The 22841-nt window shown below is 41.8% G+C and overlaps 1 protein-coding gene across 4 annotated transcripts; it reads left to right on the top strand.

Moving 5' to 3' along the window:
* The first annotated feature begins 168 nt into the window (after positions 1-168).
* LOC110534615 (uncharacterized) lies at positions 169-19321 on the top strand. 4 transcript variants are annotated; one of them, XR_016483888.1, is made up of 7 exons: positions 169-1563; positions 1934-2076; positions 3858-4025; positions 12264-12425; positions 13863-13974; positions 15410-16138; positions 17694-19321. XR_016483888.1 is itself a non-coding variant. In XM_090187558.1 (7 exons), exons 1-7 carry the CDS (start codon positions 1281-1283, stop codon positions 17823-17825), a joined length of 1122 nt encoding a protein of 373 aa, XP_090043684.1. In that variant the 5' UTR covers positions 169-1280; the 3' UTR covers positions 17826-19321. The 4 variants fall into 4 exon arrangements, 3 of the variants coding, with proteins under 3 accessions (XP_090043684.1, XP_090043683.1, XP_090043682.1); XM_090187558.1 differs by having other exon boundaries at positions 16017-16138; XM_090187557.1 differs by lacking the exon at positions 17694-19321 and having other exon boundaries at positions 15410-17430.
* The last annotated feature ends 3520 nt before the right edge of the window (positions 19322-22841 follow it).

The following is a 22841-nucleotide window of genomic DNA, read 5'->3' on the forward strand; positions in this document are numbered from 1 at the left end:
TATGCAACAACGCACTAAAGTAATAATGCAAAACAACACAGCAAAGGAATAAACTTTTTTGCCTAAATGCAAAGCCTTATGTTTGGGGCAAATACAACAGAACACATGACTGAGTAACTGCCTCCTTATTTTCAAGCATGGTGGTGGCTGCATCATGGTATAGGTATGATTGACATCGGAAAACGCTGGGATTTTTCAGGATGAAAAGAAAAAGGATGGAGCTAGCACAGACAAAATTCTAGAGGAAAACCTGCTTCAGTCTGCTTTACACCAGACACTCAGAGGAATTCACCTTTCAGCAGGATAATAACATACGACACAAAGCCAAATCTAAGTTGCTTATCAAGAAGATGAACGTTCCTGAGTGGCCAAGTTACATTTTTTACTTAAATCAGCTTGAAAATTCGAGGGCAAGATCTGTAAATTGCTGTCTAGCCATGATCCCCAACACTTTGACAGAGGTTGAAGAATTTAAAAGAATATTGGGCAAATATTGCACAATAGCCTACAGGTGTGCAAAGCTCTCAAGAGACTTGCCCAAGAAGACTCAACACGGTAATCACTACCAAAGGTGTTTCTAACAAGTATTTACTCAGGGGGGTGAATACTTATGTAATCAAGGTATATTAGTGTTTTAGTTTTCATTCATCTTCAAACTATTTTAGAATTTTTGTTCCACTTTAACAGAGTATTTTCAATAAACTGTTGACAAATTACAATTAAATCGATTTCAATTCCAGGTTGTAACACAAAATGTAGAAGTTTAAGGGGGGTTGAATGCTTATGCAAGGCATTGCATTGTAATAATTACCATAAGGATCTAGGCAAGAACAAGTATAGTTGAATATTTACCTTACTGAGATGTTGTAAATAAATAATGACCTTATTCTTCTACTCTATTATTGCTAACACACTGTTCTTTCTAAACAAGTCTGCGGTCATCTTGAAAGATATTGATCATAGGAGATTTATATAATATAAGTTGTACCGTAATTCAAACAGTACACAAATGCTTCATTAAACCACACCCTATGAGCTATGACGACAACAAATAAGATCCTTTCTCTTCAGTTTATACGGAAATGAACATTGACCTATAATAATTTCCACGTTAGCGTTTTATTGTCGTTATTTAGACGTTTATTAACATCATGTAACTCAAAATATGATTAATTTTACTGCACAGTATCACATTATTTCCCCAAGCAGTGTTTAGTTCGCGTTGGAGACGGGACTTGTTTGATATATGTTATCTACTGTTAGCTAGCTGCTAGCTAACGATGGCTAACTGTATGGTTTTTCACACGCAAATAGCCTCCATCATGGAGGTGCTAGCGAATGCAGCCGTAGCAGAAATCTGTAAACTCGTAGACGACGACTATGCAGTGTTTCGTTTGGAAATTACTCAAAGCCAGAAAGAAAACAGGGCATTGCGGAGGAAACTACAGCTACAAGAACTGAAGGTGGCACGGGAGCGCGCAGAGAGGACAACGCAAGAGCGCGTCCTCGCCAGTCGTCCCAGTAGTGTCAAGATCCTCGACCAATACAAAGGAATGGCAAGAGGTACATTTTGCAGAAGACGCAGCCTGTCGCCCCGTTCCCATCTGCCATGTGTGACTTTAGACGTGTTAACCAAAATTGGGTCTTGGTCAGTTTTTGCATAGGATGCAATAATTCCCCTGATTTCTTAACTATCTATCATAAAGATAAAATATCATATTCTAACCAGATTCTTAATTTACAGCATTTCCTATTATGTACTAATTGAAAACAATATGATGCATGGAACATAATCAATCGATCTATAAATAGTATATTAAGAAGTTATGTAAAGTGTTACCTTACATCCTTGTCAATTCTAGACAGTGTCAATAGTGTACAATATACCACTGAGCATTGACAGTAGCTAACCTAACCACCTCTTTTCCCCCAGTGACTCTCTCAGGTGAAGGACATCTCACTGAAGGCCACAGGACCTTTGTGAAGCCAGTGGGACACAATACATGGCGAGATGACCAACCAATCACTGATGATGAGGGGAGTGGAACCTCAACCAAGAACATTATTGTGATAGAGGTTAGTGTAATAGTGTTACATAAAAATGACAGTCCAACAAATGTAGCCAGTTTATTTCAGAAAGACTACTCACATGTACATCTTAATTTATCTGTCATAGCGGAGGGAGATTGTGAGACTTGAAAAAGAAAAGGACTACCGCACACACTAGGAGCTCAGATGCAATCATTTTGTGACGTTTCAACAGCCAAGCTGTCTTCATAATGACAGTGCAGGTCACTAGTTTAGAGTTTGAAAGGACACACGCAAGTGTCTGTAATCATAGCCGGCTGTGGTTTGATTTCATTGGTTAATTTACAGATATAAATAAAACATGATTTTTATAAAGCATGAATGGATTACATATGATCATAGATATAAACTACAAAAGTATGTGGACACCTGCTTGTTGAACATTTCATTCCAAAATCATGGGCATTAATATGGATTTGGTCCCCCCTTTGCTGCTATAACAGCCTCCACTCTTCCGGGAAGACTTTCCACTAGATGTTGGAACATAGCTGCAGGGACTTACTTCTATTCAGCCACGAGCATTAGTGATGTTGGGTGATTAGGCCTGGCTCACAGTCGGCGTTCCAGTTAATTTCAAAGGTGTAAAATGGTATTGAGGTCAGGGCTCTGTGCAGGCCAGTCGAGTTCTTCCACACCAATCTCGACAAACCATTTCCCCATGGACTACGCTTTGTGCACAGGGGCATTGTCATGCTGAATCAGGAAAGGGCCTTCCACAAACTGTTGCCACAAAAGTTGGAAGCAAAGAATAATGTAGAATGTCATTGTATACTGTAGCGTTAAGATTTCCCTTCACCAGAACTAAGGGGCCTAGCCCGAACCATGAAAAACAGCCCCAGACCATTATTACTCCTCCACCAAACTTTACAGTTGGCACTATGCACTCGGGCAGGTAGCATTCTGCTGGCATCCGCCAAATCCAGATTCTTCCGTTTGACTGCCAGATGGTGAAGCGTGATTCATTACTCCAAAGAACGCTTTTCTACTGCTCCAGAGTCCAATGGTGGTGAGCCTTACACCACTCCAGCTGACGCTTGGCATTCAGCATTGTGATCTTAGGCTTGTGTGGAAACCCATTTCATGGAGCTCCCGACAAACAGTTCTTGTGCCGATGTTGCTTCCAGATGCAGTTTGAAACTTGGTATTGAGTGTTACAGCCGAGAACAGACGATTATTACGCGCAACGAGCTTGAGCACTCGGCGGTCCAGTTCTGTGAGCTTTTGTGGCCTACCACTTCGCGGCTGAGCCGTTGTTGCTCCTAGACATTTCCACTTCACAATAACAGCACTTACAGTTGACCCGGGGCAGCTATAGCAGGGCAGAAAGTTTACGAACTGATTTGTTGGTAAGGTGGTATCCTATGACGGTGCCACGTTGAAAGTCACTGAGTTCAGTACGGGCCATTCTACTGCCAAAGTTTGCCTATAGAGATTGTATGGCCTTGTGCTTGATTCTATACACCTATCAGCAACGGGTTTGGCTGAAATAGCCAAATCACAAATTTGATGGGGTGTTTACATACTTTTGACCATGTAGTGTAATTTGGCGACATAGGCTTACAAACATTATTTACAATGGATAGCAAAAACGATCCAGGCGGCCTCTCATTTTAATAATAAATTGTCAAGGTCACCCCCTCTCCTAAGGAGGGTGACATGTTCAATGCCGATATAGCGAAGGGACGAAAGTAGAGCTTGTGAGACTTCCCTATGACATTGTTATCCAATAGAACTCATGCACAGGTAATTAACCTCTCTTCTTGTGTCAGTCTGTAGATGCAGAGGCTGCTGGTCCTGGGGTCAAGCAGGAGAGATCTGAAAGAGAGGAGGACCCACGACACAGCAGAGAGATCCAGACTGGAGCGCCACATGTAGCCACGGAGGTCCCTACCACCACCGCCCCAGCACCGCCCAATACCCAACATAGCATCATGGAGGTCAGTGGAACGCCGAACGCATTCCTCAAGTCAGAGACAGACACCAAGACTTTAACACACAGGCTCTTACACACAGGATCTGACCACAGATCAGACCCAGAGAGACTAGGGCGGGGGACACTGGGCAGTCCTCCTGCTAATGACTCTGAGTATTTACCGGTATTTCACCAGAGCCAGAGGACGGTTAATTCCCGTGGAGATGGTGATACGTTAGACACTGGTGTTGATGATCTGTCTTGTTTTTACACTACAGAGATGGAACCTGTCAACATACACTTGGGTTTAGAGACACAGACTGATCTGTCTAAAGGGGACTGGAACCAGTACAGTAGTAGTGTATACTCTGAAGGGTGCCTAGATAAGAAAGGGGTAGTTATAGTCGTAGACGAAGTGACTGTGAAAATGGAGGACGATGTTCCTCTGACACTGAATGGAGACAAGACTCAATTAGGAGAAGGACACTCACAAGGTAGAGATGTCTTAGATTACAGGGAAAGCTTAGAGACTAATCCAAATGTTGCGACCCAGTCCCCTTTACACATTCTCAGGGATCGTGACAGAGTGTCCACGTCGATGGGGCCTTCCGATTCACACGGCCACTTTGTTTTCGATCAAGTATTGAACTCAAAGGACCAAAGAGCCAAGGCTCAGGGAGGGGGAGCAACATCAGGCAACGGTAAAGAGAAACGGTTCCTCTGCATGTCCTGTAACAAAGGCTTCAGCTGCCTCCAGAACGTAGAGACCCACCAGAGGGTCCATACAGGGGAGAAACCCTTCAGCTGTACCCAGTGTCACATGCGATTCGCCCAGGCTGGCAACCTTAAGATCCACCAGAGGGTCCACACAGGGGTGAAACCCTTCAGCTGTACCCAGTGTCATATGCGCTTCTCCCACTCGTATAGCCTGAAGAGGCACCAGAGGGTCCACACAGGGAAGAACTCTACAGCTGCCCTAGTGTGAGAAGAGGTTCTCCCACCAGAACCCGCTGAAGATACACCTGAAGGTCCACATGAGAGAAAGGTTGTTCACATGTACGCACGGCAGCAAGAGGTTCTCAGAGAGGAGCTACCTCAGGATACACCAGTTGAAAAACCATTCACTCTATAACATAGAAAGTAACCGTTCCACAAGCTTCTGACCTTTAGATCAAACCCTGCATTAAACACAAAGATTACTTTTCAGTGTTGTCAGCAGAAAAGATCCACAGGTGCATTTGTAATAACAAGGGTAACATATTTCAGTGTTGAATATTCCTGGGTAGAATATTGCATCCAAACATTGTGTGAGATATATATATATATATACAGTGCCTTGCGAAAGTATTCGGCCCCCTTGAACTTTGCGACCTTTTGCCACATTTCAGGCTTCAAACATAAAGATATAAAACTGTATTTTTTTTGTGAAGAATCAACAACAAGTGGGACACAATCATGAAGTGGAACGACATTTATTGGATATTTCAAACTTTTTTAACAAAGCAAAAACTGAAAAGTTGGGCGTGCAAAATTATTCAGCCCCCTTAAGTTAATACTTTGTAGCGCCACCTTTTGCTGCGATTACAGCTGTAAGTCGCTTGGGGTATGTCTCTATCAGTTTTGCACATCGAGAGACTGAAATTTTTTCCCATTCCTCCTTGCAAAACAGCTCGAGCTCAGTGAGGTTGGATGGAGAGCATTTGTGAACAGCAGTTTTCAGTTCTTTCCACAGATTCTTGATTGGATTCAGGTCTGGACTTTGACTTGGCCATTCTAACACCTGGATATGTTTATTTTTGAACCATTCCATTGTAGATTTTGCTTTATGTTTTGGATCATTGTCTTGTTGGAAGACAAATCTCCGTCCCAGTCTCAGGTCTTTTGCAGACTCCATCAGGTTTTCTTTCAGAATGGTCCTGTATTTGGCTCCATCCATCTTCCCATCAATTTTAACCATCCTCCCTGTCCCTGCTGAAGAAAAGCAGGCCCAAACCATGATGCTGCCACCACCATGTTTTACAGTGGGGATGGTGTGTTCAGCTGTGTTGCTTTTACGCCAAACATAACGTTTTGCATTGTTGCCAAAAAGTTCAATGTTGGTTTCATCTGACCAGAGCACCTTCTTCCACATGTTTGGTGTGTCTCCCAGGTGGCTTGTGGCAAACTTTAAACAACACTTTTTATGGATATCTTTAAGAAATGGCTTTCTTCTTGCCACTCTTCCATAAAGGCCAGATTTGTGCAATATACGACTGATTGTTGTCCTATGGACAGAGTCTCCCACCTCAGCTGTAGATCTCTGCAGTTCATCCAGAGTGATCATGGGCCTCTTGGCTGCATCTCTGATCAGTCTTCTCCTTGTATGAGCTGAAAGTTTAGAGGGACGGCCAGGTCTTGGTATATTTGCAGTGGTCTGATACTCCTTCCATTTCAATAATATCGCTTGCACAGTGCTCCTTGGGATGTTTAAAGCTTGGGAAATCTTTTTGTATCCAAATCCGGCTTTAAACTTCTTCACAACAGTATCTCGGACCTGCCTGGTGTGTTCCTTGTTCTTCATGATGCTCTCTGCGCTTTTAACGGACCTCTGAGACTATCACAGTGCAGGTGCATTTATACGGAGACTTGATTACACACAGGTGGATGGTATTTATCATCATTAGTCATTTAGGTCAACATTGGATCATTCAGAGATCCTCACTGAACTTCTGGAGAGAGTTTGCTGCACTGAAAGTAAAGGGGCTGAATAATTTTGCACGCCCAATTTTTCAGTTTTTGATTTGTTAAAAAAGTTTAAAATATCCAATAAATGTCGTTCCACTTCATGATTGTGTCCCACTTGTTGTTGATTCTTCACAAAAAAATACAGTTTTATATCTTTATGTTTGAAGCCTGAAAATTGGCAAAAGGTTGCAAAGTTCAAGGGGGCCGAATACTTTCGCAAGGCACTGTATATATAAAAGCCTAAAAAGTCTGTTACATAATGTTTGTACTGTGTAGGCTATATGATGTTCACAAATGCCTATTTCATTATTTCCATTCAACTACTTAATTTTTTCCCAAAACACTTTATGAGAAAATGAATGCAGTTTATCAAGTTCATGCAGAGTTTTTGTTGAGACAGGTACAATGCCTTCAGCAAGTATTCTCACCCCTTCACTTTTTCCTCATTTTGTTGTGTTAGACTGAATTTAAAATTGCTTAAATTGAGATTGTGTCACTGGCCTACACACAATACTCCATAATGTCAAAGTGGAATTATGTTGACATTTTTACAAATGAATTAAAAATGAAAAGCTGAAATGTCTTGATTCAATAAGTATTCAAACCCTTTCTTATGGCAAGCCTAAATACATTCAGGAGTAAACCTTAACAAGACATGTAAGTTGCATGCTCACTCTATGCTCAATAATAGATTTTAACATGGTTTTTGAATGACTACCTCTTCTCTGTACCCAGTACAATTATCTGTAAGGTCACTCAGTCGAGCAGTGAACTTCAAACACAGATTCAACCACAAAAACCTGGGAGGTTTGCCATGCCTCGCAAAGAAGGGCACCTATTGGTAGAAGGGTAAAAAACATTGAATATCCCTTTGAGCGTGGTGAAGTTTGGATGATGTATCAATACACCCAGTCACTGCAAAGATACATGCATCCTTCCTAACTCAGTTGCCGGAGAGGAAGGAAACCTCTTAGGGATTTCATCATGAGGCCAATGGTGACTTTAATACAGTTATAGTTTAATGGCTGGGATAGGAGAACTGAGGATGGATTAACAACATAGTAGTTATTCCACAATACTAACTTAAATGACAGAGTAAAAATAAAAAATCCTGTACAGAATCCAAATATTTTCCAAAACATGCATCCTGTTTCCAATAAGGGACTAAATTAAAACTGCAAAAAATGTGGCAATTTTTTAAAACTTTATGCCCTTACTACAAAGCGTTATGTTTGTGGCAAATCCTACCACTCTTCATATTTTCAACGTTATCATCTCTTGCTTGCTAGCTAGCCAACTACGGCTAACTTAGTCACATCAAACAATGCAGCCAGCATAACAACAAAGTAGCTTCATTTGCATAAGCTGTCTTTTGGTGACATTCATTTGGAATCATCCATAACAATGAGCTCATGATGCGCGATTTCACCTGGCATAGAAAATGTGCTCACTTGTTCAGAGGAGCTAGCCAGCAACACAGCTAACATAATCACTTCAAACTGAAGCTGGAAAGACTGCAAACTAGCTGCACCTTGTTTAGTTTTACCTGTTTTCTATTGGCATTTCTTTGTACACTATATATCCATAAGAAATATGCTGATTCATGATTTCGACTGGCTGAGTAAAGCTCCCTGCCTGTCTCATCTTGACTCCCGATCCCTACTTGTTCATTACTATGGGACGGCTGGAGATCGAATTTCAATACTGAAACAATGTTGCAAATGTCAGAGACAGACAGCAAGGTTTATAAAAATCTCCGCTATTGAAAACCAATTGCTAGTCTAAAAGAAATGGAAGGTAATGTCTAGATGCTTTTTACAGTGGCGATCAAGTTTCTAAATTGTCTGGCTGGGCTGATGAGACAGTGGATTGCGCAGTGAGATGGAACAGCGTAAATAGGCATTTTAAACGTCATAGTTTTAGCTGGTGGTAATTTGTGAAATAGACACAGCCTGGAATGCGGTTTTAAACAATCAGCGTACAGGATTAGACCCACCTGTTGATTAATGATTAACAACGAACTTAACAGAGCTTGAAGACATTTTAAAATAAATGTGGAAGTATTGTACAGTCCAGGTGTGAGACTCGGTACATTATTTTAACATGTATTGACTCAGGGATGTGCATACTTATTTAAATTAGATATCTGTATTTCATTTTCAATAAATGTGCAAAAATGTCTAAAAATATGTGTTCACTTTGTCATTATGGGGTAGAGTGTTGTCACGATACCTGAATTTTGACTTTGATATTGATACCAGGTTTAGTATCACGATACTTGACACCAAAACGATACCACAAAAAAAGGTGTATTTGCCAAAGTCACAGAATGGCACATGATCCAGTCAGATCAATTTAGATACTGCTCTGTTCAATCTTTGGGCATCTTTTGAGTTCGATATCATTACATTTTTACGTATTTGTTTTTAGAGAGAGCCATGTATGCATTAATTGAATCAATTATACAATTATATTCAAGTTGTATAATATAAAATTTTTAAAAAACAATCTAACTAGAAAACAACATAATGGTAATAATTTATTTGAATGGAGAATCTGTATTGATACACTGGGTTAATCAAGATGTAGCCTAAGTCTATTCACAATATAGGTGAATGCCTGTATTTTCCTTTCCATTTAGGACTTATTTTATTGGCAACTGCTAAGATAATTATTTTATTGTACTGATTAACAACATTTGCATAGAAGAAGCACTCTTCTTTTATAAAAGTGTGTACTGTCTAAGGAATTAATGTAATTCGTGAGGCAGAATGTGGCTGGAATCTGAGTTTGTTGCTATGAAATCGAGTGAAAACCAGATGGGAGGCAAAGGATGGAAGACAAGTTAATTTGTTTTTGTTGGCGAGGGAGACAAAGTGCATTTAATAACGTTTTTGGTGACAATCATCTTTGAAATCAGCATATTTTGCATCATGGTTTGCATATCACAAACAAAGAACTAGGGTAGTGAATTCAGCTGTAAGCTAGCAAGGAAATGTAGCTTAATTAAAGCTGGACGCTACCTTGTCTAAACATCAGGTTGTTACCATGGTTACTACATGGCTTATCAGTCTGACTGAAGTCGCCCTACAAAAGATGCAGTAGTCTCTACAAGCCAGAATATTGAATAAAATCAATTGTATTTTCAATCTCTTAACACATTGCACCTGATGAACAATATGTCAATAGCTGAATGTAACCGAATAGTCTCCTTGCAATCAGATGTGGTTCGGTTATGCTCGGCCATATTGTGCAAGTGTTTGTCATGTGAAATTTGCATCTGTATTGAAATGAAAAAGCGGTAATACCAACCATAAACCAGCATACTGAAAGTCGGGCTAATAACTCTTCCCTGTGGATATTTTGTCTCAGATTACCTCCTACATAAGGACAAAATCAGAGGACAACAGGTAAAGTAAGTTAAATATACATTTATTCTGACTTTTGTGATGGTACTGTTCAGGAATGCTGAACTTCCATGTTAGAAACAAGTGTAAGTATCGTCTTGCATTGTAAACGTGTTTAGACATTGTTTTGTGAACTGTAATGAACAGTTTCAACATTTCTACATGCCATGGTGCATTATTCAAGTGTGTTAACTTCTGTGCAGCATAGGTTAATGCACTTTAGCAATGAATAAGTGGACGAGGCTCTTTGCGCTATAATGAGGCTGTGCTGACTTGATCCTCTCAATCACGTGAGACACATTGGACAGAAGTACCGGACGTAACAAATTGTAGTGCCGGACTGTTTATTATTTTTTTTGTGTGTGTCAAAAAAGTTCTGAGATTTCAGTGTACCGTGCAGTACTAATGGGGTATTGTGTGTAGATGGTTGAGGGAAAAAATAGTTACTCCATTTTGAATTCAGGCTGTAACACAACAAAATGTTGTCAAATCAAATCAAAGTTTGTCACGTGTGCTGAATACAACAGGTGTAGTAGACCTTACAGTGAAATGCTTTCTTACAGGCTCTAACCAATAGTGCAAAAAAGGTGTTAGGTGAGCAATAGGTAAAGATTTAAAACAACAGTAAAAAGACAGGCTATATACAGTAGCGAGGCTACATACAGACACCGGTTAGTCAGGCTGATTGAGGTAGTATGTACATGTAGATATGGTTAAAGTGACTATGCATATATGATGAACAGAGAGTAGCAGTAGCGTAAGAGGGGTTGGCGGGTGGGATACAATGCAGATAGCCCGGGTAGCCATTTGATTACCTGTTCAGGAGTCTTATGGTATGGGGGTAAAAACTGTTGAGAAGCCTTTTTGTCCTAGACTTGGCACTCCGGTACCGCTTGTCATGTGGTAGTATAGAGAACAGTCATGACTGGGGTGGCTGGGGTCTTTGACAATTTTTAGGGCCTTCCTCTGACACCGCCTGATGTAGAGGTCCTGGATGGCAGGCAGCTTAGCCCCAGTGATGTACTGGGCCGTACGCACTACCCTCTGTAGTGCCTTGCGGTCAGAGGCCGAGCAATTTCCGTACCAGGCAGTGATGCAACCAGTCAGGATGTTCTCGATGTTGCAGCTGTAGAACCTTTTGAGGATCTCAGGACCCATGCCAAATCTTTTTAGTTTCCTGAGGGGGAAAATAGGCTTTGTTGTTGTTCCCTCTTCACAACTGTCTTGGTGTGTTTGGACCATTCTAGTTTGTTTTTGATGTGGACACCAAGGAACTTGAAGCTCTCAACCTGCTGCACTACACTACAATCATCTCCTTAGTCTTGGTTATGTTGAGTGATAGGTTGTTATTATGGCACCACCTGGCCAGGTGTCTGACCTCCCTCCCTAGGCAGTCTCGTCGTTGTCGGTAATCAGGCCTACCACTGTTGTGTCGTCTGCAAACTTAATGATGGTGTTGAAGTTGTGCCTGGCCATGCAGTCGTGGCTGAACAGGGTGTACAGGAGGGGACTGAGCACGCACCCCTGGGGAGCTCCAGTGTTGAGGATCAGCGTGGCAGATGTGTTGCTACCTACCCTCACCACCTGGGGGTGGCCCGTCAGGAAGTCCAGGATCCAGTTGCAGAGGGAGGTGTTTAGTCCCAGGTTCCTTAGCTTAGTGATGAGCTTTGAGGGTACTATGGTGTTGAACGCTGAGCTGTAGTCAATGAATAGCATTCTCACATAGGTGTTCCTTTTGTCCAGGTGGGAAAGGACAGTGTGGAGTGCAATATAGATTGCATCATCTGTGGATCTGTTTGGGCGGTATGCAAATTGGAGTGGGTCTAGGGTTTCTGGGATAATGGTGTTGATGTGAGCCATTACCAACCTTTCAAAGCACTTCATGGCTACGGACGTGAGTGCTTCGGGTCTGTAGTCATTTAGGCAAGTTACCTTTGTGTTCTTGGGCATTCTAGGAGTTTCATTGATTATTTTAGCATACATCACATCTGATCTCACCCTATTCTGCATACACCGACAGCACTTTATAAGCATAAGGAGGGGTAAACACTCTGCTTAAAGTGTTTATTATCTGTGTGCGCACGTACCTGAAGGGGTGTGTCTGTGTAATCTGTATCACCTCTCACTTCCAGGAGGAGGAGGGTCCAGATGTGCTGCTGGTGAAGGAGGAGGGGTCTGGGGAGAGTCTGGGGAACCCTGAGGGGAACATGGTCATGGACAACCAGACTACACCTTCTCCTGCACCTAAAGAGGCACCAGCTGAGCAGCACAGGAACACACACAGTCTCACTGAGGTGAGTCCACTGTAAACTACTGTCTGAATGGTATTAGGTCAGGGCCCGTATCCACAAAGCCTCTCAGAGTAGGAGTGCTGATCTAGGATCAGTTTTCGATCATAATGAATAGGACTATGTAGACAGGTGACCTGGGCCCGTATTCACAAAGCGTCTCAGAGGAGAAAATTGGTCGTAAGTGCTGAGAATAGAAACATTCTACTCTTATGGGTAAAAATTAAATCTATGCATGAAGCCTCATTAGTCACACCTAGTAGACAGATATTTAGAACACCTCATGAGCTGTCCTAACCCGTTAAGAGTTACCAGCAATTGTCTTGATAATAGAAAAATGCAGCGAGTCGGTGGTTCCTGCGTCACATGCAATTGCTTTGTTCAAATGTTTTGATAATTCTATATGATCCATAAATAATCTAAATCTACATGCAGCAGTATCTCTTGTGCCTTTGACAATGATTTCACATGAGTTCCTATTTCACATGATATGCCTCAATACTTATGACAAATAGGCAAATAAATAAACATGTTTTTCTATCGATTTTTTTTAATGACCTACATTATGCCATTTCAAGTTATCCCTTTGGAGCGCAATATCTCGTTGTTCAAAAAGATGCCTAAATTGGACCTGCCTATGAATGTGTTTGATGAAAATGACAGACCTTTCAAACGATTTGAAGTTGTTAAACGGGAGTGAAGAGTGTGTTGATAACGGTAATAATGTCAAAATTCTGCCTTTAACAACCATCAGAATTGGTTTTTTTAAAAAGTGTATGCATGCCGATTAATTAAGAGAATTGATCGTGTCAGGCGAAATTATACAGTATCAAACGTTTTACCATGGCAACATTAAGATGCACAGTCACATTCAACATGGTTGTCTGAGGCGTGCTATAGAGTTCACAGCTGGCGATGCCTCATTGTGATTGTTGCAAATGATGGGGAATAACCAATGTCAATGGGCCTCATCACTGCCTCAAACTGTTGTGATTAACAGCTGAGAAACTTTTCAGAGTTGAGTTTTACTCCTGGCTCACAGTTTGTCTGGGCAGTGTCTGAACATCATCCTAAAACCTACTCTGAGCTGGGAGTTATTTTTGTCTTAAACTGGTTTTAGCAGAATTCCTAGGACCTGTTCTGAGATGCTTTGTGGATACGGGACCTGATCCTAGATCAACACTTCTACTCTTTGTGGATACATGCCCAGGTCTTAGTTAATTTTGTCTGAGGTTTGGGACCATGCCTATTCAATTATCAAACCATTTTAAAGAGTGTCAAGTTATCAAATCAATTAACATATTTGCTTAGTATAAAATCAACTAACATTTTTTGTATAGTACTCATAGCAATCCCTCATTACCCAATCAGTAGATGTTCCATAGCAGGGTGCTCATATCAGATTTATTGATCCAACATCCTCTCACTCTGTATCTCTTACAGTCAGTTGACATGGAGGATGGGAAGCCTGATCTGCTGCTAGTCAAAGAGGAGACAATAGAAGACGGACCAGAGAGTATTGATCTGCTGAGTGGACTAAAGATGGGGGAGCAAGGTAAGGGAGAAATACATATAGCCTACATACAGTAATAGATCTTCAATGGGAATAGTGATGCACCTGGTTATTATTCTTTCTTCTAGCCGGTGTCCATTCCACAAGTTACTACCGGCTAATTCTATGACATTAAGATGCCTATTTAGTCTGTTCCATCTGACTGCCCAATCCATTGTCTCCTCAGCCCAGGCAGGGGAGTTATAAAGTTGATCTCCACTATAAAAGCATCTAGACATGATCTCACATTTCTTTTAGACTAACATTTAGTTTTCAACAGCGGAGATTTGTATAAACCTTGAATATTGTTTCAATATTCAAATTCTATCACCAACTGTCCCATAGTAATGAACGAGTCGGGACGAGAGACAGGCAAGGCAGCGTTTCTCAGCTAGTCGAAATCATGAATACTTTTTTAAACTAGAGTGAGCACATTTTCTATGCCAGGCGAAATCGTGCCTCATTAGCTCATTGTTATGGATGTATCCAAATAAATGTCACTAAAAGACAGCATAAACAAATGCAAATACAACTACTGTTGTTATCCTGCCTGCACTGTTTGACTTGACTGTAAATTAGCCATAGTTGGCTAGCTAGCAAGCAAGGGATAACAACGTTGCCAGCCAGTATGGCAATGGAACATTTAGAACAAACGAGTGGGTCACGTCTCTAGCAACCGAACCAATAGAACGAACGACCAGCCGGCTTGGATAGCAACCCCAGATGTGTCGGGACTATGTCTTGTGGAAGGATGAAATGTATGAATAAATTGATCCAAATAAAAAAAGTTATGAAAATATGTTAATTGTTATTTGAATATGTTGGTAACCCGTTGTATAAATGTGATAATGTCCTCGACTTATGTTTACATACAAAAACACAATGTATAACCTTAACCAGGTAATTGACTCAAAACATTTAAGGAGTCCCCTTAGTCAGTCAACTTCGGTTCAACACACTATGGTGGAGTCGCACTCTTGCGACTTCGGTTGAAGGATCTACAATCAGCCCTGACAAGGCATTCCTTCAACTATCCCGCTCTTCATCTTGTGAACAGGAATGATTCAAGCTACTAAAACAAATCATTGGAAAACGAGACTCTTACGTTGCGCCAACTAAACTGTCCCATAGTGGCAGAGCGTGCTCACCCCCTGGACGTTGTGTACGGAAGTTATTTGTTATCATAAGTTTCCTAATCAAACAGTTCCTTATTCTTCAGTTTGCTGGAGTAATGAGTAAGAAATCGATCAAGATGACGATGGCTTAGCCGGGGTCGTGATCATGCGGTTATAGTATAGTTTGTCTCGGCATGGAACTGGCGGCCCTTGCTCGGAACAGTCTGTGTGCGCATTGCCACATACTGCATGCAAACTCCCTGGAAAGACGTGTAGCATTCTTGAGGAAGCTTGGCGTTTCTGATGGCAACTTTCCTTTCCAGGATTCTGGCATCTGTTGGAAACGAGGTGCAGGAAGCGGAGAGGCACTTTAGGCTGTTGTCGGAAACAGGTGGAACTAGCCTCCCAGCAGGGAGATGGTATGCCAGCTGGTTCAGTCTACTACGGTGACATACAGTGCCCAGGTTCGGATGATGACTTGGTGTCTCTGGACAGCTCCGGGGGTTTCTCGGGTGACGAAAAGGACTTAGTTCCAGGACAGCCACCTCACGCTACGGGAGTAGCGGGGGAAACCCTGGTATCCAACGCATTGTTCATAGAACTGTGCCGCAAGGTGACTATGCGTTTGGAGGTGAAGTGGCCGTGTTCACCCCCGCGTCAGAAGACATCAAGGTTTGGTGGGAAGTACCAGGCACGTTTGGCCGGAGATTTGGGTCCTATGGGCCTGGCCCCTGAGAGGGATAATCTGATGGCTAGAGGTTTACCGCAGAATGTTTTGCTGCCATCGTTTACAAGGGAGCCTTCCACGAGAGGGCTGTATGCGTATAAGTGGCAAGTGTTTGAGCTCTGTTACCAAGAACCGTAGCTATAGTCATAACGTTACATTTTCTCTGCCATGTTTGAAAAGTCTTTTGTAAACTCTTCCTGCAGGTGGTTGGCTGGAGGCTAACAGAGGAGACTGGGTGGACATCTTGGATTCCCAGACCGGTGCAGCCAGGGACCCGGGGGACATCACCACCGAGCAGGCCAGGACCAGAGGTGACATAGTGGAGGTCAGTGGATGGAACAGCATCCTCAACTCTGGGCTGGGGATCAACACTGTTAACCAGAAACAAACAGTCGAACACAAAACAACAACTGAACTTAGTCTCCATGACAACAGACTGGCTGAGATCAGGGCAATGCGTAGAGTTGGTCTGCATGGACGGGGAGGTGTCCGTATGCGGCTAGAGAGAACAGACATTGACTTGGCTAGCAATGATCCGTCCTGCTCCTATAGTTGTGATTCAGAGAGACTGATGGCGCCTCAGGTTACCCCACTAACAGGTGCTGCCTTCAGCCTGTCTTCTATAGGATCTATCAACTGGAATATGGACCCTGCGACAACACAGACACTTCCTGGCCTTCATCCTCCTCACACTCTCCTAATGTTAAACCAGACCTCAGACAATGCCTCAGACAATGCAAGTTCCTCAACAATAAATGACTACACAAGCCCATTGACAAATGACCGTAGTAGAGACAGAATCAGTAAAGGTGGCAGCGCCAAAGAGAAGCGCTTCCGGTGTTCGTTCTGTGGGAAAGCCTTTAGTTTCCCCCAACAGGTGGAGATCCACCAGAGGATACACACAGGAGAGAAACCGTTCGGCTGCCAACTGTGCCGGGCCTGTTTTTCCCGATCGTCCCACCTGAAGAGGCACCAGAGAGTCCACACAGGGGAGAAACCCTACAGCTGCCCCCAGTGTGAGAAGAGGTTCTCCCACCAGCACCAGCTAAAGATGCACCTGAAGATCCACACGGGAGAGAGGCCATTCGCCTGTATACACTGCGAGAAGAGGTTCTCAGAGAGGAGCTACCTCAGGATACACCAGCAGAAAATGCACAGGGACCATGTATATGTAATGTAGAACTATATAGTTTGTTTATAGTTCTGTTGGTTTTGGATATAGAGGGAACTGGGCGAGGTGAACTGAGGAAAGAATGAGTATGATGAGGCAGAGTAGATGATATGGTGATGGTTGATGTGATGGTGTCTGTAAAAATGCTTCACTGATGAAGTGACAACCTTGCCCTGTTTGATGGTGTTTTATAATGAGGAAATGATCGTGCCTTAATTCATGTTTACTCGACATAAACGAGTGAAGGTGTGTGTAATGTAATGATGAACCTTTTCCTATTCTAAACTTAATTTTTATCAAAGTAGGGTACCAGATTTACAGAACAGGTCAAGTGTGTGAGAAGTTATTCTACTTGTCACGTATTGTTTTGTGAAATAAAAGTACTGTACTTCACGTTATGTGAGTGTATGACCATTTTGTTGAAATTAAATACAAAATTGACTTCATGCTGACTGACTTGGTTATTTTTCTATCATTGCATGACTGGGTTTTCCTAATGAGTGTAACCAAAACATTATACTTAATTCTTCAAATCAACACATATGGATTGTTTAAAAAATAAATAAACTCAGATGGCTCCATATTGTTAGGAATCACAGTGTTAGAGATGGGTTTGACAGTGGTTAACATTTTAAAATATTATGTTTGTGTCTACAGTAAAGTTTATTATATAAACCTTTATGTTCTTCTGTACAATATGTGTTTACAGTCTGCAGTCCATGAGGACCTGCTGATATCCGGTGTTGCTGGTAGGAGAGACTGGACCTCTGAAGCGGCTGGTCACAAACCCTGGCCCCAGATCAGGACCCTGGATCAGGAGCCGTTCCTTCCCGGGTCGTAACTGGGACTGAACCACGATGGACAGAGACTGTGTAGTGGGCAGTAATATTTGACGTGTATATAGAGTATTTATGATAAATACCTCACATGCGACTCGTAATAAGACTAATAAGTTAGCCTCTTAAAATGTTCACCATGTGCAATCAAGTATTATGCCTTTAGCTGACTAAGCTCAAGGAATGGTCATGAGAATGGAGTTCTAAATTCAAGTATTACTTCACTTGAATGGATTCACCTACAAGGCATAAAGCTTAAGTAACAAAGCATCAACAAGCATTAGTATAACAACGCATTAGTACGCATTACAACGCATTAAACAACGCATTAGTATAGGTATCTCACCACAGCAATTCAGGAACATAAGAGAAAGATTCATTGTTCTAAGACCCTTTTATAAGCTTCTGACTTGTTTGGATTCAAAAATGAAGTTGTTGACCAATAGTATTACTGTAAATTGAACCTCCAATCAGATATCAGACCTACAGGATGTAACCTCTGCTTCTCAGAGGTGAGACAATGGTGGTTGGTGAGATCAACACAGAGGAAATTCTTGCATGCACTTGATAAGAATTGTCACGTCGTGGCTGAGCTGCCCTACAACTCCACCACCACACGGAACACAACCAGTGGACAGAGGCTCCAGTCTCAGTGCAGGGATGGAGCAGGGCTTGGGGCTGATGGAGATAGACCCTTCTGTTCCTATGATAAACAACCCCAGTATCCATGATGAACAGAGCAGGTCGCCCTGGGCTTCAAACTTCACAGAGAGTGGTAGTCAGCAAATATGTATTTTCCTTCAGAGTATTGTCTAATGCCTGTTGACTGGGTTCATAGAAGGCCTGGACCTGGTTCTAGCCTTCCTCGGTTACCTCATGGTTACCCTACCAATACAGAGGGTCAGTATGGGCATTCCTATCATACAATCCCAACAACACCCAAACAATGGCTAGAGGGAGCTCAAAGACTAACCACCTTAGGGGGGTGGCTCCTGCTTCTACCTCCTCTGGTGTCATTGGGTTACAACGTGGGAGGCCGAGCATTAGTTCCGACGCCGACAAGCCGTACGCCTGCCCCACGTATGGAAAGCTCTTTACTGAAGCGGACTAGGTGAAGAAGCACCAGACCGTTCACACCAATGAGAGGCCCTTCCAAGTGTAAACTATGTTACAAGAGCTTCTCCTTCCTGAGTAACCTTATCAGACATAGGAGTGTCCACAATGGGGAGAAATCGTAGCAGTGTGGCTTGAGATGTATACAGGGGATGTCTGAGAACCATTCTTTAGCTGACATAGTATAGTTATCATGTGAAGTGTCTTGTAGTAAGAGTTTAAGAGGGTAATTAACCACCTACCCCTCATTAACTTGTCATTTGAAACAGTCTTGTGTAAATTCCTGTTTTTATAGAGACAGCAAACCTATGCTAGAACAAAGACAATTGAATATTACCTTACCGAATTGATATAAATGGAATAAAGTAATTCATTATTTTATACTTTATTCTTGCCAACAATGTTCTTTCAGGGGAAAATAAGTCTGTTCTCAGCATAAAATATACTGATACTGAGATTCAGGGCTTCATTTTTTTACAGACCTAATGCAATGGTAAATCTTAGTGCTTGCAGTAAGACTGTGTATCAGAAATAGAGTTATTTTTACAACCCGAATTATGGGCACAGTAGCCGGTGGTGGCGCAAAACGGATGGGTTTTGATGAATAAAGTTGTAGTTGTGTCGAAGCTATGACCCCGTTTGTCAATAGTTACCACAGCCACAAAGTCAAAATGGCCATGTCATAAACACTCATGAATTTTTCTTGTTTTGCTTTTTGGTCTTAATTTTAAGGTTAGGCATAAGGTTAGCAGTGGTCAATGTTAGATTTTAATAAGATACATTGTAGAAGTGTGCAACTGCAGCACGCAATTCAGGTCATTTCTACATGTGCTGTTTTTGATTGGCCAGGACCAGAAAAGTCAGCGAATAATTCTAATCAATTTTTTATAAGACAAAACAGGAACTTGTTTTAAATAGTTACAGGCACCATAATTGCTCCCCTTGGGCATATAATATTATAAAAACTAAGGGGGGTTTTACGCGCATCCAAACTTTTCACAGGAGCTGGAAAAATATCCAGTATAAAAGAGAAAGGGGGAATGTCAACTAACCTTTACACTGCTCCCAAATATATACACTACCTTTCAAAAGTTTGGGGTCACTTAGAAATGTCCTTGTTTTTGAAAGAAAAGTAATTTTTTGGTCCATTAAAATAACATCAAATTGATCAGAAATACAGTGTAGACATTGTTAATGTTGTAAATGACTATTGTAGCTGGAAACAGCTGATTTTTAAAAATGGAATGTCTACAAAGGCCCATTATCAGCAACCATCAGTCCTGTGTTCCAATGGCACATTGTGTTAGCTAATCCAAGTTTATAATTTTAAAAGGCTAATTGATCATTAGAAAACCCTTTTGCAATTACAGTTGAAGTTGGAAGTTTACATACACTTAGGTTGGAGTCATTAAAACTAGTTTTTAAACCACTCCCCAAAAATGTCCTGTTAACAAACTATAGTTTTGGCAAGTAGGTTAGGACATCTACTTTGTGCATGACACAAGTAATTTTTCCAACAATTGTTTACAGAGAGATTATTTCACTGTATCACAATTCCAGTGGGTCAGAAATGTACATACAGTAAGTTGACTGTGCCTTTAAACAGCTTGGAAAATTCCAGAAAATGATTTCATGGCTTTAGAAGCTTCTGATAGGCTAATTGACATCATTTGAGTCAATTGGAGGTGTACCTGTGGATGTATTTCAAGGCCTACCTTCAAACTCAGTGCCTCTTTGCTTGACATCATGGGGAAATCAAAAGAAATCAGCCAAGACCTCAGAAAAAACATAGTGGACCTCCACAAGTCTGGTTAATCATTGGGAGCCATTTCCAAATTCCTGAAGGTACCACGTTCATCTGTACAAACACCATGGGACCACGCAGCCATCATACCTCTCAGGAAGGCGACGCGTTCTGTCTCAGCAGCAAAGAACCTTGTGAAGATGCTGAAGGAAACAGGTACAAAAGTATCTATATCCACAGTAAAACAAGTCCTATATGGTCAACCTGAAAGGCCACTCAGCAAGGAAGAAGCCACTGCTTCAAAACCAACATAAAAAAGCCAGACTATGGTTTGCAACTGCACATGGGGACAAAGATCATACTTTTTGGAGAAATGTCCTCTGGTCTGATGAAACAAAATAATGACCATTGTTATGTTTGGAAGAAAAAGGGGGATGCTTGCAAGCCGAAGATCACCATCCCAACCGTGAAGCATGGGGGTGGCAGCATCATATTGTGGGGGTGCTTTGCTGCAGGAGGGACTGGTGCACTTCACAAAATAGATGGCATCATGAGGTAGGAAAATGACGTGGATATATTGAAGCAACATCTCAAGACATCAGTCAGGAAGTTAAAGCTTGGTCGCAAATGAGTCTTCCAAATGCACAATGACCCCAAGCGTACTTCCAAATTGGTGGCAAAATGGCTTAAGGACAACAAAATCAAAGTATTGGAGTGGCCATCAATCCTATATCCTTGAGCCCTGACCTCAATCCTATAAAACAATTGTGGGCAGAACTGAAAAAGAGTGTGCGAGCAAAGAGGCCTACAAACCTGACTCTGTTACACCAGCTCTGTCAGGAGGAATGGGCCAAAATTCACCCAACTTATGTGGGAAGCTTGTGGAAGGCTACCTGAAACCTTTGGCTCCAAGTTAAACAATTTAAAGGCAATGCTACCAAATACTAATTGAGTGTATGTAAACTTCTGACCCACTGGGAATGTGATGAAAGAAATAAAAGCTTTAATAAATAATTCTCTACTATTATTCTGACATTTCACGTTCTTAAAATAAAGTGGTGATCCTAACTGACCTAAGACAGTGCCATGACGTTGCCTCTTTGGGTGTGGCGAGCCCCATCCCCCTCTCCCTGCCCCCCCTTTCCTCCTTCAACTAGGCTGCTGTGGCCAGAGAGACATGGTAAATTCCTGAGGATCTCCTCATGGACACACAGTATAGAGAGAGTAAATGTTCATAGAGAACAAAGGAATTCCTTCCACCTCACAGAACTTGAGGTACGAACAAATTTCATGTTCCAGAGAAAGTATAAAATATCGGTGAAGATTCCAGCTACGAACTGGTCCGTTTGTTACAACTTGGGGAAGCTCATGGGAGACGGTGTGGCCACATTACCATAACGCTGTTTATATAATAGCCTCAGATATGACGTTTACATCTAATTGTTGTATAAGATGAATGAGTGAGTATGATACTGTTTACACAATTTTACATTGTGATTTTGGACTGTTTAATGAAGGAAAATTCAAAAAGGGAATTGGAGTTAACTAAATCAGAGGACCGCCGCTGAGCCCAGTTAGGGTCAGGCGTCCTGGGACAGCCCCTTTACTGTAATTCCGAATAAAACCCAACATTGAGAAATTATCACCAGACCATGTTTTTCTCCATTAGGAGGGGACAAAGGTTGTAGACCATTGCTGAATCTTTTAACCATACCACGTGGTTAAACTCTTAGACTATCGATACCGACAGAATAAGAACAAGTCTTTGATATTAATAACTAGTCTGCAGCTAGGAATTCGGTATCATTGAACGCGAAGAACGACAATCGCCGAAACATCCATTCTATAACACATGAATGAATGTCACTCTGAACTATCCCCTCTAACCAAGACAGAGAGAGAGAGAGAGAGAGAGAGAGAGAGAGAGAGGACGAAACTCTCCAACAGAAAAACTTTTCACCAGCGATCAAGACGACACACTGAGCGAAAATATATATATTGATTGCAATTGTTCCTGAATGATTGAGCGTTCGTGTGCAAAGGATTAGCATTTCAATTGTTATAATTATCAACTTTGTAGTGTCTTCACAGTCGACCCCCACTTCCCTTTTGTCTAACAAGCCGCCATGCCGGTTTAGCCCACTAGGGCACATTCTCCTATCAT

This window comes from Oncorhynchus mykiss, chromosome 10 (genome assembly GCF_057628025.1).
Source record: "Oncorhynchus mykiss isolate SJ-2025 chromosome 10, ASM5762802v1, whole genome shotgun sequence".
Taxonomy (NCBI): Eukaryota; Metazoa; Chordata; class Actinopteri; order Salmoniformes; family Salmonidae; genus Oncorhynchus; species Oncorhynchus mykiss.